The 14,090-nt window shown below is 52.1% G+C and overlaps 6 protein-coding genes across 6 annotated transcripts; 2 read left to right on the top strand and 4 right to left on the bottom strand.

The window, feature by feature from the left end:
* Positions 1 to 885: 885 nt before the first annotated feature.
* N7498_003693 (putative toxin biosynthesis protein) lies at positions 886 to 2,283 on the bottom strand (the record flags this gene model as incomplete). Its single annotated transcript, XM_058450755.1, has 4 exons — positions 886 to 1,699; positions 1,749 to 1,857; positions 1,907 to 2,045; positions 2,092 to 2,283. The coding sequence occupies 4 exons, from the start codon at positions 2,281 to 2,283 to the stop codon at positions 886 to 888; spliced, it is 1,254 nt and encodes a 417-aa protein (XP_058310217.1).
* A 1,075-nt stretch (positions 2,284 to 3,358) lies between these two features.
* On the top strand, positions 3,359 to 5,634 carry N7498_003692 (putative C6 transcription factor; the record flags this gene model as incomplete). The annotated part of the gene is made up of 5 exons (XM_058450754.1): positions 3,359 to 3,612; positions 3,667 to 4,388; positions 4,447 to 4,870; positions 4,932 to 5,214; positions 5,275 to 5,634. 5 exons carry the CDS (start codon positions 3,359 to 3,361, stop codon positions 5,632 to 5,634), a joined length of 2,043 nt encoding a protein of 680 aa, XP_058310216.1.
* A 99-nt stretch (positions 5,635 to 5,733) lies between these two features.
* On the bottom strand, positions 5,734 to 6,402 carry N7498_003691 (putative RING finger domain protein; the record flags this gene model as incomplete). Its single annotated transcript, XM_058450753.1, has 3 exons — positions 6,297 to 6,402; positions 5,970 to 6,146; positions 5,734 to 5,917 (listed from the first exon to the last, which is right to left on the bottom strand). Exons 1-3 carry the CDS (start codon positions 6,383 to 6,385, stop codon positions 5,734 to 5,736), a joined length of 450 nt encoding a protein of 149 aa, XP_058310215.1. The 5' UTR covers positions 6,386 to 6,402.
* Positions 6,403 to 6,920: 518 nt separating this feature from the next.
* Positions 6,921 to 8,669, bottom strand: N7498_003690 (sugar porter family MFS transporter; the record flags this gene model as incomplete). Its single annotated transcript, XM_058450752.1, has 6 exons — positions 6,921 to 7,099; positions 7,159 to 7,319; positions 7,366 to 7,725; positions 7,782 to 8,102; positions 8,153 to 8,432; positions 8,492 to 8,669. The coding sequence occupies 6 exons, from the start codon at positions 8,667 to 8,669 to the stop codon at positions 6,921 to 6,923; spliced, it is 1,479 nt and encodes a 492-aa protein (XP_058310214.1).
* A 1,221-nt stretch (positions 8,670 to 9,890) lies between these two features.
* Positions 9,891 to 11,745, top strand: N7498_003689 (homeobox domain-containing protein; the record flags this gene model as incomplete). The annotated part of the gene is made up of 3 exons (XM_058450751.1): positions 9,891 to 10,066; positions 10,128 to 10,239; positions 10,309 to 11,745. 3 exons carry the CDS (start codon positions 9,891 to 9,893, stop codon positions 11,743 to 11,745), a joined length of 1,725 nt encoding a protein of 574 aa, XP_058310213.1.
* A 624-nt stretch (positions 11,746 to 12,369) lies between these two features.
* On the bottom strand, positions 12,370 to 13,635 carry N7498_003688 (uncharacterized protein; the record flags this gene model as incomplete). The annotated part of the gene is made up of 1 exon (XM_058450750.1): positions 12,370 to 13,635. One exon carries the CDS (start codon positions 13,633 to 13,635, stop codon positions 12,370 to 12,372), a length of 1,266 nt encoding a protein of 421 aa, XP_058310212.1.
* Positions 13,636 to 14,090: the final 455 nt, after the last annotated feature.

Genomic DNA, 14,090 nt, shown 5'->3' with positions numbered 1-14,090 from the left:
GACAGGTTCCTATAGATCAGCCCTGCCTTTGTCCTGCGCAGCACAGTATCGGCCAAACATGCAAAGAGCCCAAAATAGACAGCGCGACGGGAAACATAGGCAACGTATAAATAGAACAGCGGGGCAATGGGCGCAGTAGCCTCGACTGGGCATCGCTGAACCCTTAACTCCAAGGTGTCCGATAGCCCGTGGAAGCGAGCCAATAAACAGAGAAGGCATGGATGCCAAGCTGGCTGGGAGCTTAACATGAGTTGTTTTGACAGCTTGTTCCCCGGTGTCTGGGTTTGGGACGGACCGTTGCCCTGTGCGGATGCGGATGGCGTCTGTGAACGTCGGCTGCCTGTTCGTCTTATAATTGGAGTCCCATTTTAGATATCAATACGAATGGTGAAAGCAGCCCGTGTACCTCTTCTACTTCTGCTTCGACTTCTGCTTCTGCTTCTGCTTGGTTGCCGGGGTCGTGAAGGGAAACAGACAGTCGCCCCCAATTAAGCTCGAGACTAAAATGGCCACCCGCGGGTGGACTCGGCCGTGCCTCGAGCCAAGGTGCGCGTCTGATTCCGCAGGCCATTATCTCGCTAGCTTGGGGATGCTCGGGTTTTCTTATTTTAGATTGGAGATTGCGATTGTGGGGGCTTTGGGAATCTGAACTAGCTCGTCTTACTTGGGGCCTGAGCAAACTTGGCTGTAAGACGCATCATCTCCACCTGAATTTGACCCTCATGTCTTAAAATTTGAGATCACACAGTGTCTTTGGAATACCTTCATGACACGATACTGCCCTAGATAACTTATGTGGATCCCAGGATAGCTGTTTGCACGGGAAGGGCAACCGTAGGCCATGGTATCATGGTACGATAGCGGTATATTCGTTCAATCAGCCATCTACATCTTAGCCGTAGGCCTTTTCGAGAACATCTTCATCCTCGTCACTTGGAGACAGGCCTCCGAAGCCTTGATCATATCCGCATCCGACCTCTTGCTCTTATATTCGGCCAAAACCTTCTCATCCGCCAGCCAACCCTGGAACCATCGCCGAATCCAATCCGTCGCCACTTCCGCACACTTGTCGATCTGCTCAAACACTACAACGTGTGAACTATCAAGCACGACCTTCTCAACCATTCCTTTTGCAGCACCGCCACTACCGCCAACGCCTGTCCCCGTTACGCGCATTTTGGCATCCTGGGCCTCGGGCGCCGAGACATAGCTGCGGCTGGCAAACACCCACAGAACACTGGGACGGACAAATGGGAGATTTCGCATTGAAGCAAGGCATTCTGGTCTTGAGAAGCTCAACGGACGCTCCTGTTCAGGATCCCAGTCTGGCAACAATAGCCGATCTAGGCCGGCCGATTCCGGTTCCAGGTTGGGGAGGGTGTAGCTCCAAGACTCTTGGTGTCTGGTTGTTGTTAGTGTTACAGCCGATGAGGAGAGATTAGGATCACTCTGCTGGTTGTAGAGCCGTGTTGGAACGGGCCGTAAGCCGAATTGCAGATACTTCTCCACAACCCGAGGGTCCCATGTGCGTTGAATCTTGCGGAGGGTTGCCTCTGCTTTCTCTCGAGACTCCCAAAGGTCTTGTCTCCTGGCGACGAACTTGGCTGTATTGAAGTCGCCAAAGCTCGTGTCAAAGATGACTGGCTCGAAGAGAATCAGTGTTGAGAGAAGGCGAGGGTGAATGATGGAGAGTTGGACCCTACGAAGGGTTAGGAGGTGGTCCCTTGCGTGAAGGAATATGTACGAACAGTTGGGCACATCCCATGCTATGGCCGACTCCAATGATGGGTCGTGGGAACTCATCACGGAAATGATTGACCATGTGCAAAAGATCACGAGAATGATCATACCAATTTGCTGGTGGGGGTCAGAATGATCTTGAGGTGAAGACTACAGTAGGACATACTAGTGTCTCCCTGGATATCCTCATTCAAGACACCACTTGCACCTTGATTGGAGACGTCTGCAATCCAAATTGCACGCAGTGGAACCGAGCATTTCTTCAGGTACACATAAAGTTGTTCCCACAGCGGCTCGAACAATTCCTGATGGGTCAGTTATATGAATATTAAGCCACGATAGGATCAGTACCTTAGGCGCGCCATTTCCATGAGCCCCAATCACCGTGACTGCATTGTCTGGAATCGGATCCGACTGGTCGACCGGAATGTACTGCTTGATGGCGAGCTGCAGGACCGCCTCTTGGCGTCCCTTGATACTGTGGGGGTGCTCGCGGATGTGCTGGCCCGGGATGTTATGCTCGATGATTTTGAAAACACTCATCGTGGGATTTTCGGTGGTTCAGGGTAGGTTCAAGATTGATCGAGTTCATATTCGAGATGGAAGGTCAGCTCGCTCCCCACCTACTTGGTCATAAATACGACACTTACGCCATGTGATGCCGAGGCTCCTCCAGAGCGTCCTGGAATTAATTAAAGATTGATACTACCAACCCCTCCTTCCTCCTACCAGCCCCCCTCCTACCAGCCCCCTCCTGCCTGATTTCTTAGGCACCCTATATTTCTGCCGAATAAATCATCCGTATTTTTTAAAGTGTCAGTTTTCTTAGCTGTAGAGATTTTTATTATTGGTTTTGATGGTAAAACCCCTTGTTTTTATCCCCTAAAATCTCTATTTTTTTGCTTTTTACATGCATCTCTCTTAACATCCAATCATATGCCTCTATCCTGATTATTCAGCATCCCCTGACCACACTGACTGCTGCGTAATATCCTCCGATCGCCGACCGTGCGTCCACGCCCTCTAGCAACCTGCTCTCCATGGCCTCCCTCATAGAAATACTAAAGGGGAGACTAAGACATAAAGAGATGGTCAGAAGCGGTGAGAAACGCGGTGGGAATTCTTTTAAGCTAATCCTAATTAGGTTATTTTGGGTCGGTAGTATCAATCCTCATTATTTAATGCGGATTTGGGATGTGTAGGGTGATTCCAGTCCTTTACAACAAAATCGGTCGATTCCGATTCGTGCTTCAGGCGACCTAAATTCCCCAGATACGGGTTCGGAGTTTTTCTTCCGTCTATAGTTATCTTCTCCCGCAAAATAGAATCGTCAGATCCAGAAACATGCTTAGAAGGATTCTTGGAAAGAAATCTTTGAAAAATGATTGAAAAGATGTCTGAAAAGCCATGTCGGGTAAAGAAATTGGGTCTTCCCTGCTATGTGGGATTATCGTATCGTTGTAGGCTCTCTTAAGAAGTCCAAGCCCTTCATCGGGTCGAGATCTAAGAATGGACACGCTAAACCATTTCGGGCGGGAATTTTGCCGCGGACCCTTCCATTTCTAGATATCGCAGATATTTTCCATTAGTCTGCAATAATCCCCCGTGGTTCTTTGCGATGACGAACACCGATGACCGCCGCTCGCTGTCCCCGGCTACACGCCGTAATGGCACTCTGCAGTCCTGCGAGCCCTGCCGGCGGTCCAAGCAGCGATGCGACCACGAACGACCTGTCTGCCGCAGATGCGCCGCAAAGCGAATCAACGACCAATGTTTTTATCACCCGGCTCCGATGACTAGAAGAAGGCCTTCAGATCATGCCGTTCCGTCGCGGGCATCGTCGAGCCTGCTCACCAGCCAGCCGGCCTCCAAGTAAGAATGCCCCCAACCCCGCCGTAGAACCCGGGAAAATTAACAGTCAAAAAGTGCTTCAAGCCCTGGATCAATAGGTGGCAGCCGCTTGTATGCACCTTTAGAGCCACCTTCTGCTCTTCCCGGTTATCTGGGCTCGACGAGCTTTACAGCTGTTCTGACCGAACATCGCAATGAGATCCCCCTGGAGCCTGAAGAAACCGCAGACACGTATCCGGCTCCCTCGGTGGATCCGGATCGAGTCCAGTCCGGGGTAGAAGTGTTGCTGCTGCTATACAATCTTAGCTTCCGGCGGCAGTTGATCGATAGATATTACCGAAGCAGCTGGTGTGCGGTTGTGCCCAAGATCATGATGGATGCAATCCTGGACTCGATCTCGGATATTTTCGATAGCTTCAACCCGAATGATCCAAAACCACAGCTGCAAGACCTATCCACGCAGATCTTTCAGAACTCTTCCAGAGCAATGAAGACACATCAGGCGATGACTGTTCAAGAGTACTGCGCCTTGTTCACTGGTCCTAACTTCCGCTGGGAGGCTTTGGGCAACATCTTGACCATGTGTGGACAGCAGCTGGTGATTACGCCGGACAACGATCCCGAATTCTCTCAGGAATCCGATGATCCAGGCGCAAAGGACCGGCTTCTCGAGCAGGTGACTGTGACAAGTAGTGTTTGTCTGAGCTTCTGCGACCAGGCTTCTTCGGCCAATGAATTGCTTGCCTTTCTTCAGTATGCCGACTTTATGCTAAGAACGCAACAATATGGTGATTCAAGTACGTTTGTGTCGTTGGAAAGAGGGTCAAATCGAAGATTTACTGACATTACTTCTAGGCTATCAAGCATGGCGCCGATTGGGCGATTTGGTCGCCACGATCTATGCTTCTGGACTGCATCTGGATGGCGAAGGGCCCGACAACTGCCCCTTCTTCCTGCGCCAATGGCGAAGAGGATGTTTTATCTCGGCTTTCTACATGGATAAAATGATGGCAACATTTGTCGGCCGACCACCGTTAATGAACTATCGATTCTGCACGCTAGCGTCTCCACTAGATCTGAGTGATGAGGTTCTCGTGGAGGGAGGAGATGCCCTGACGAAGGCTATCTCCGAACTTGACAGTGCCGGCTGGAACACCTCCGGTGCTCGGTGGAGAATGAGCTCCGGGAGACTACGATTCCAGCTCTCGGTTTACAGAGAGCAAACGCTGGAGATTGCGTTAGGGACACTTGAGCCGCATGACCTCATTCGCAAATCCAAGTAAGGCAATCTTATCTACTCAACGGCCATTTCCAGAACTGACGCCCCTGTTTCTGAATAGGGAAATCGAGGCAAGTGTGCGCGATGTGTGGAATGCAGCACCGGATCATCTCCGATATGATCGTCGAATGAACGATGACTTCCACGATGGCTGGCTGACCATTGTTTATATTTACCTCAATTATCTCTACACCTGCTTTTTACTGGAGAGATCCTTGATCAAGCATGCCGGTGCCAAGCAGGATGCTCTCTGCGATGTCTCCCGCAGAATATTGGCTATCGTGATCAGCATCACCTCTGTTCGAAACCCGATGGTCGACCTTGACAGACACTACTCGTGGATTGTATGTTCCCTTGCCTCGCTCTCGAGCACCCGCCAAGACGGGCCTTGCTGACAGATACAGGCCCTCACATACGGCCTCCCCACTGCCAGCGTTCTTTTACTCGAGCTCTTGCATCAGTCGCATCAACCGGGTCCACATTCCGTCGTTCTACCCCGAGCAGAGCTAATCCGCAACCTGAGTGTCTTCATCTCGCTCCTCTCTTGGGTATCACGCCCCGGCCATGGCAACTACCGTACATGTCAAGAAGCCGAGAAGAACCTATCTCGCATTCTCGACCGACTGCTCGACCCACGGCCGGTGCACGCAGAGACAGTGAACGATGTGACGTCCGACCTGTCCAGTTTCTTGAACTGGTCGAATTACAACACGTGGGATTTCAACTCAGAGTACTTCCCCGCAGAGGGAGGGTTTGCACCTTGATCTACGCTTGAAACGCACAGTCATCTTGAATCATGGTCTCATAATCATTAACAGCTAAGGAAGTAACATCGTGAGTTCATCTCATCGAGCCGGCCGAGATCATACCGCCCATACATAATCATTCCGCGGCGGGTTGTCTGCTACAAAATAGGCCCTATGACAAAGCGGACAGTTGAAGTGGTCACCCAAAAACCACTTTTCCAAGCACTCCCGGTGGAATACGTGCAAACATCGCAATTCCCGGATTTCCTCCGATCGGTTGACTTGCTCCAGGCAGACGGCACTGGATGCACGTCAGTTTCTGGTCATACGCGAATCAAAAGCAAGGAACCTACCAGACAAATTGGCTATCAACAGCGTCGGAAAGACCCATTTTGTCTTTCGTACTGGTAAACCAGTCTTCCAGCGTGCGAGTCTGCGCAACCACGTCCAGATTACGCAGGCGCTCATCCGGAGATTTCCGAGATTGCAGAAAAGCCTGGCGATCACGTCGGTTGATAACGATGGTGAGACTGGGGATCCACGTTAGTGAGATTCCCGGTCACACAGACCGGAGGATAACCGGAGAGGATTTCCGTGAGCTGGAGGGGAAAGGAAGGTGGGGGAAGATGTAGATCGGGGATAGAAATGAAACTCGCAATGATCTCGAAACGAAAACTCACAGTAAGCTCAGGATAATGAGCAGCACGACACCCAGGCCAATCCCCAAGACGATGGCCATATGGCTCGTCTTGAGGTTATTCTCAGCCATCGCCCCTCGGTCAGATCTGCGATCTGTCACATATGAGGGGAAGAAAGAAACGAAGACCGTTGGATAAAATAAATGGCTGAAAGGTCAAGGTAGGGTCATAAAGTGGTTCAACTCCTTGACAGGGGAGCAGTGATCGACCAAAGCGGGGAGACGCACAGCTCACGGCTCTTTCACCTGCATGATGGGATGGTGGAATCGTGAATGGCCCCCTCCCTGTGCCCGTTGCACCAATCGTTGGCCGTGGCGCTGGAAGGGATGTGCGGGCCAAGTCGCTAGCGGCTGGGAATGTTGATCGCCTGAAGTGTCCTTTCTGGTGGCCTGCTGCGTGGAACGTCGTGCGATGGGATCGGTTGGGTAATCGCTGCCGACGGGGCTGATTCTACACAGTACATCGGTACTCCGTACGCATCTACACAACACACGGGTGAGGCCGTAAAGACGAGTCAACCCGCAACTAAAGTCCCCCGCTCTCCACCCCGCTCTCCACTACTGTCACTCTCCACTACTGTCATACTTTATTTTTCGGTACTGGATCCTAGTGTATTTCAATATTCTCTATCGTCGCCGACATCCCTAAATCCTTCTCCATTCCAAGCTCATCGCTCTCGGATATGATCCCCGGCACTTGGTCGAACAGCAAATCGATCTCCTCAAGCGTTTTCAGTTTGGTCTCCCGAAAGAAGAAGAAGATCACGGGGAACGACACGCAGAGATCTACAGAGGGGAAATAAATCAGCTCGGCTCGGAAATAGGAGGCAAGGAGGAATACGTACTCCACGCCACAAAGACAAAGTAAAACCTCCACTGCAGCCGATCTAGCGCGACGGGCGACACCTGATTCCACAGCGTACTGACCCCCCAGTTTCCGACCGCGACAGCGAAGGCATTGCCCTTGCCGCGAATCTGCATCGGCATGACCTCCGCCATATAGACCCTACCGGACATTAGTCTCGTTTTCACGCTATCGAGAAGGCACGTACCAGCTGCAGGGCCCAAAAGACATGGAAAAAGCGATCGACACGGCAAACAAGAAAAACACACCGCCGATGCTGTACGCGATGCGCTCACCGTTCGGATTCTGTGAGTTCAGTACTGCTTCGCAGATCAGCGCTAGAGAGATGGCGATCGTGCCGATGAGCATGGGTCTGCGTCGTCCGACGCGATCGAGGAAAAAGACTAGGAAGATGAGATTGGCGAGCGGGCCGACGCAGTTGTAGAGGCCCGCAACGAGCGTGTTCCTGCTGCCCGTAAAGCCCAGTGCCCGGTACATGATCGTCTGGTAGTAGCTAATCACGTTAATTCCGGTCATTTGGGTGAAGACCTGAACGGCGAGGCCGTGGCTGCTCGACTCGTCAGTTTCAACGGGCTGAAAGTAGAAGCTTTGCTCTGCACGTACAGCATGCGTGTACGCCACTGCGGGACGGTGAACATGGGAAACCATCCGGGTGAAGCGATGGCCTTCTCGGCCTCGATGGCCCTGCAGATTCCGTTGTACTCTGTCTCGATCCAATCGTCGTTGCTTCCATCCGAGTGCATCTTTCGGAGAACTTGCATCGCCTCCGAGAAACGTTCCTTCTCGATGAGGTACCGTGGGGACTCTGGTAGGAAACCCATGCCTACGACCAGGATTAATGCAGGCACGACTTGGAAAGCCAGTGGGAAGCGCCACTGGAACTGGCTCTCAGCTGATGCATGGAGAGATCCGTATCCAATCCATCTTTCCTTGAGTCAGCTGTGACCGCGAGTATGATAGACCGGAGAACATACGTGCTGACGATAAATCCAATACCAATCATCTGCTGCGACAATCCAACAATCAAGCCTCGAGACCGGGGTGGGGCAAATTCAGCTTGATACACCGGCACCGACATCGACATCAGCCCCACGGCCCAGCCTGCCAGTATACGACCGACCAAGATCATGGATAGATTCTGTGCAGCCGCCTGCAGCGTTGCGCCGATGACACAGATTACCGCGCCCAGTTGAATGGTGAACTTGCGGCCGAAGCGATCCATTGTCAATCCGCCTTGCAGGGAGCCGATCACCGCTGTTGAGATCCATTAACCGTAAGCTTTCCCTTCAATGCCAACCAACAGGGAAACCTACCGCCGCCCGAGTACGTGCTATTGATAGCCCCAATTATAGCCGACGTCTGCGAAGTATTGAAGTAGCGCAAGAAATTCGGCGAGTCAATCACATCCGTCATGACACCGCTATCATATCCAAACAGGAAGGACCCCGTAGCCGCCAGTATGGCCACGGAGATAGAGTAGAACCGGCCCATTGCGAACGGTCAAGTTATGTCGATCTGGGGAAACCGACTACATTACGACATGTGGGGGAGATGGTCTTGCCGATCCTTTAATAGGCCATCCAAGCGGGGGGTGAATGCCGGCGGCTGAAGCACAAACACCGCCGAAAGGGGTTGAAGAAATCCGGGGTGACATGTGCGAATTCCCCACCTCACCAATGCCGGGGCTTGTCAGAACCTATCATAGCGCTCGGCGGACACGGCCACCGGACACCGCTGTCGAGGCCCGATGTGCCCCAATGCGATCCCGGTGTGCCGATGGGTATCCCCGCACGGCTCGTCGTAGCGTCGAGGATAGAGTGCTTTGGCGGGGCATTATGAGCATAACTGTGTCTTGCTGGGAAGTGCATTGGTTGATTTGATCGGCTATGGTGACCGTTTCCTTTTGGCCCCGACCCTTCCAACGTTAGAAGGTATATTCTAGGTCTGGTAGACTCGAACCTCCGTCCCGCCCATATTGAATTCAGAGAACCTCTCATTGAGTTTCTATTTAAACACGAGGTATACCGCGACAAGTCGATTATAATCCCACCCAACATGTTCTGTTCTCCAGAATCAACTGCAACAGCTTGCTGGAATTATCCCAAATTTGACCGCAACACGTTTTAGGTGGACCCAGACGTCACGTGAACACGCGCTTTTCGCGTTGAACAGCTTTGGAGGGTCAGATACAGAAACCTTGGAAATCCGTGGGTTGATGATGACACGCAAAATGCTGGATGCCAGTTATTTAGGTAGGACTTCGGAGAGTTAGGAATCCCTGAGATCTCGCGCATTCCACTCCTGTGACGTGCAACACGCGAGGCGCCCCGTCAGCCATACCCGGTGGAGACGCCCGAATTACTTTCGGCCACCCCAACGGCGCGTCCATGGGACGAAAAGAGGGGTTATGGAGGGCTAGGAGCTTCAATTGAAATCGTAGAGCGTGGTAAAATAATAGAGCAAGTATACGGACAAAAATCGCGTGTACCGCGAAAGTAGCAGGGACCTCGAGGCGCACCGTCTTTACTAGCGCGGCCACGTTCTTCTACCTCCGCGTCCACATCGCGACGCGATTTGATACACTGCCGGCTTCTGCATACTTGGCTCGCTTCTTCTCCAGCCCCGACCTTCTTTTTTACTTCCCCTACGCTTGACCTTTTCCCCTTCCTCTTTTTGAGAGATTCTCTCCATGCTCTATCTCTCCAAGTGATCATGTCCGATCTGGAGCCCTCGGTGGTGGCGGCTTCGTCCTCGCCGTCTCTCCCGGCCACCGACTCCAATGCCCTCCACTACGCCTTTCTGGTTCACTCCCAGAAGACCCTCACTCAGAACCTCCCTCCTCGCATCGATAACAAGCTGCTGGCGCGCCAAAAGCGGCGTCGGACTAGGTACGTCTCGGGTATTGATACCCACAACGCGTCTTTTGTCTAACCAACACGTCGTGAACAGCCCGGAGGACCACGCAATTCTGGAGTCAGAGTACCAGAGGAATCCAAAGCCAGACAAGGTCGCGCGTACAAACATCGTGAACCGCGTTTCGCTCGGCGAGAAAGAGGTGCAGGTACGCGATGCCAAGACTTGCCGGTCTAAAACCCTCCGCCCGTTGTCCGCGCGGCTAACTTCTCGACAGATCTGGTTCCAAAATCGCCGCCAGAACGACCGCCGGAAATCAAAACCCCTTCAGCCGTACGAGCTGCTCGCGCCGAGATCAAGTATGTCGGATGAGTCGGGTCACCCGACCAGTGATGATAACGCGTTCGCGGAGCCCGGGTCTTCAAGTGGGGCGGAGCTGGTTGAGGTCCTGGACCGACCGGAGGATAACAGGCCCAAATCTTGGGGTGGAGATTTGTTGCAGTTGTCTGATGAGTCGGATCCTGTGACGGGAGACAAGGACGAGTTGGAGTTGTTGCAGAGCACGCAGACGAGTGTGGCGACAGAGGCTGTTGAGGATACCCCGCCCACCACCCAAGAGGAATTTCATGGGCATGGGTCAGGACACGCCACGAATGACACCTCGGAAGAGTCATTACTGCAAGCTCCGAAGAGAAAACGGTCGGTATCAGACATTTGGGCCGAAGGCGTGAGCGATGAGCGGGTAGCAGCTGTGAACACCACGCCAGTCAAATCTCCTCCTTCTCTGCGTTTGTCGCTTTCATTCGATGGTGAGGCTATGGTGCGGAAGGAAGACGAGATGACGCCGTCTCCTCCAAAGAGCAGGAACGCGTTGCGGATTGCCATGTCGTCGGATGGAAAGGCTGTGATCCGTGCAGAGAATGAGCCGTCCCCGTCCAAGAACCGCGTGGCCATGTTCTCAGTTCGTCGAACAAAGATGTCTGGTCTGCGCCGCAGTAGTAGTGCCATCTTCCCGGCCACGCCACGAGTGGGAATGACCGAGAATGATAGGGCATTTGGTCGCTCTCGCGATCCTCGCAACTGGGAATCCTTCTTCGACACTGATGCACGAAGTGCTCTGTCCACACCGACCAGCTCTCAAACTGCTCCCAACCTGTCACCCGGCCTTTTCCAATCCCGTTCCCAGCGCTCTCTGTCCCGAACCATGTCAGCACGACAGAATCTTACATCTGTTTACGCCGACTCTATCCGCACGCCCATCTCCCAGTCCATGGGAGATAAGAGGCGAAAGCTCTCCCGCACAGTCTCTTCTCTGGGTAGGTTAGAGACCGAGCGTAACAAAGCCTCCAACCTACCATCGAAACTCTCCAAGTCGATGACATCCAAGTCCAACAAACCCGACCTCGAACTTGACCCTGGTGATTCAGACAAGGAGAACTGGGTTCCTGGTACTCGCTCATCACAAGTACGACGACGAACAACGTCGCACGCTCCTCGACCGGTACTGCGCGATGCCAACACCAACCGCCGAGTCAGCGCCGTGGGTAATGGTAAACGCAATCGGCCATACCCAGCTGGAACACAGGGCAAAGCCCCAACCGACTTGAGCGCAGATGTGTCAGCGTTCATGTCCAGCGGCACTGGGGGAAGTCAAGAAGACGATCTGGACTGCGTCCAGGGACTTCTATCTCTGAGCCAAGGGGCATGGCGATAGCGAGAAAAAAGAACCGGTACAGATTTGTCCTTGCCGACTTGTCATTTAAACTCATTTCCTTTGTTTTCAATTGTGCAGCCGTGATGTATCTTGCTTTTTCATGATTCGCGATGTGTGCCTGCAAGCGGTCTTCGCCACATCTGTCACGTGAACTCTATGACATCCCGTTCTCAAGGTCCGTCTGTCTCCTCCAGTGGCCTTTAATTCATTTTACTGCCCTTTTGCCCAGGGCATGGTGACTTGTTTGATTTCAAGTGTGCTATGTCCGGCTGTTTTGTTATTGGTGGTTGTCGAGACTGGACGGCGGGGCTGAGATCCCGGTATTGATCTACTAATCCTGGAATGAATCTCTGTAACGACCATTGACCTGTTTTCTGCCGTAGAGGCTTTCGATGTTGTAATTGTAAGACATGAACTTAAATGTTTACAATTCATTGCGTCAAAACCAGGATCTAATTGGAACCTTCCCAATGGTTGGTCGCAGGATGGAATGACCCGGTTTACGATGGACAGGGAATGGGCGACTAGATTCAATATGGCAAGAAAGAATGCATATATTGCGGGCAGTAAGGATAAAGACAAAAATGTACAAATACATGGGCGTATTCCTGACGTGAAAGACAATCAAGATGCGAGATTCAATTCGGGATACTCCGGGAGATCCTTCCAATGGTCGTCTTGTTGGGAACGGGGAAAGATGTCACTGATTTTAGACACTGCCCAAAGAATTCTGTTCATAGACCAAATCCCAAGCTGCGAAGATGGAAACAAGAAGCCGAGGGTTGTAGATGAGAATCGCTGACAATCATTTATAAAGGGCCGCATCTTCTCTTCATACGATTTGAGTGCCCCCGCGACGTCACTGCCACGCCGCGCCAATTCTCCTGCAAGGACATACGCACCAACAAGGCAAAGATTGGTTCCCAAGCCCGTAAAAGGACCGGGGCAGTAGCCCGCATCTCCAAGGAGAACGACTCGGCCAGCAGACAGCTGTTTCATCTTGATTTGTCCAATCTCATGGGCATAAAAGTCATCGGAAGTCTTTAACCCAGCCAGCAATCGATCAGTCTGCCAATCGGCATCCTTGAACATCTCGGCAAAAGATTCTTTCTGGTCCTCTAACGACTTCTGGTAAGATGCTTGCAGCCTGGACGATTCTTTCATGGTGAAGAGTAACACCCCGGTGACTGGGCGATCACTCGTTCTGGTCAAAATCATTCTTCTTCCCGGAGCCAAGTGACCTCTTGCGAGAGATCCTTCGCCTTCAATTCGTGGGATGCTATAGTATGCAGCATGGACGCCGAGGGACTTAAAAGCTGCATCGCTAACCTCCTGGCCAAAGGCGAGACGTCTGGTACGTGAACCTTGTCCGTCGGCAGCAACGACGAGGTCATATCGTTTTTTCTGCCCACCAAAGAAAGTGGCATCGACGCCTTCCGTGGTCTCGTCAAGGGCTGTGATCGTTTCACCGAATACATATGTCACTCCCTTGCCATTCCCCGACTCATGCCTTAGCTCTGCATCTTGCTTGATACTGGCATCATATAGCACTTGCACCAAATCACCACGCATGATTTCGTGCTCGCTTGTCAAACCAGGACGACGTTGGCCGGAGGCACTAGCACCAAACAAAGCAATTTGCTTGCCCTTGGAATCCACCATTTCAAGACCAGTCTCGTTAACACAGTTTGACTTGATTTCATCCAGGAGGCCCATCTTTCTCAAAATATGAGGAGCTTGAGTCTTCAGGTCAATTTGCTGTCCCGTCGACCGCAAAGAGGGAGAACGCTCGACGATCGTGATGTTGTGTTTGGGATTAGACTTTTGGAGAAGCATTGCGAGAGCTGGGCCGCAGATGCCGGCCCCTACGATGAGGACGTTGAGGGACATTGTCGGTGATGATTGCAGAGCCGGGAGGCGTGTACAGCTCAGGTTGCGTTTCGACGCCCTGCCAATGTGTTAGTGACTGCCTGTATGAAAGGTATATTTTCTGAAGCCGAGCGAGAATGTCATATGCATCTATCTGTTTCGGCCGCCCAGAAAGGGACGAGTAAAAATGAGAGGGAAAGAGAACCATTTACGTACTGGAGAAACATCGAGGGTTGCCTTGTTGCCGCAGTAAGATTGCAGGCGTCCGAATCCACGAAGATAATTTAGAATTTGGTATCGATGAAAATGACTAGCTGACTATTTATATTTTCCGCCATCATTTGAGAGGTAACCCTGCCAGTAATTATCATTGTTGTCGGCCGGCGGGCGTAATCGGCGCTATCGGTAAATTCCAGCCTTACGGCCGAGCAGCATTTCACTTAAGCGGATGGTATCACAGAACATTTCCGCACCCA

Source organism: Penicillium cinerascens (genome assembly GCF_028974065.1).
Source record: "Penicillium cinerascens strain IBT 15544 chromosome Unknown contig_24_segment0_segment0, whole genome shotgun sequence".
NCBI classification, from domain to species: Eukaryota; Fungi; Ascomycota; class Eurotiomycetes; order Eurotiales; family Aspergillaceae; genus Penicillium; species Penicillium cinerascens.
This window is presented reverse-complemented; position numbering and strand designations above follow the sequence as displayed.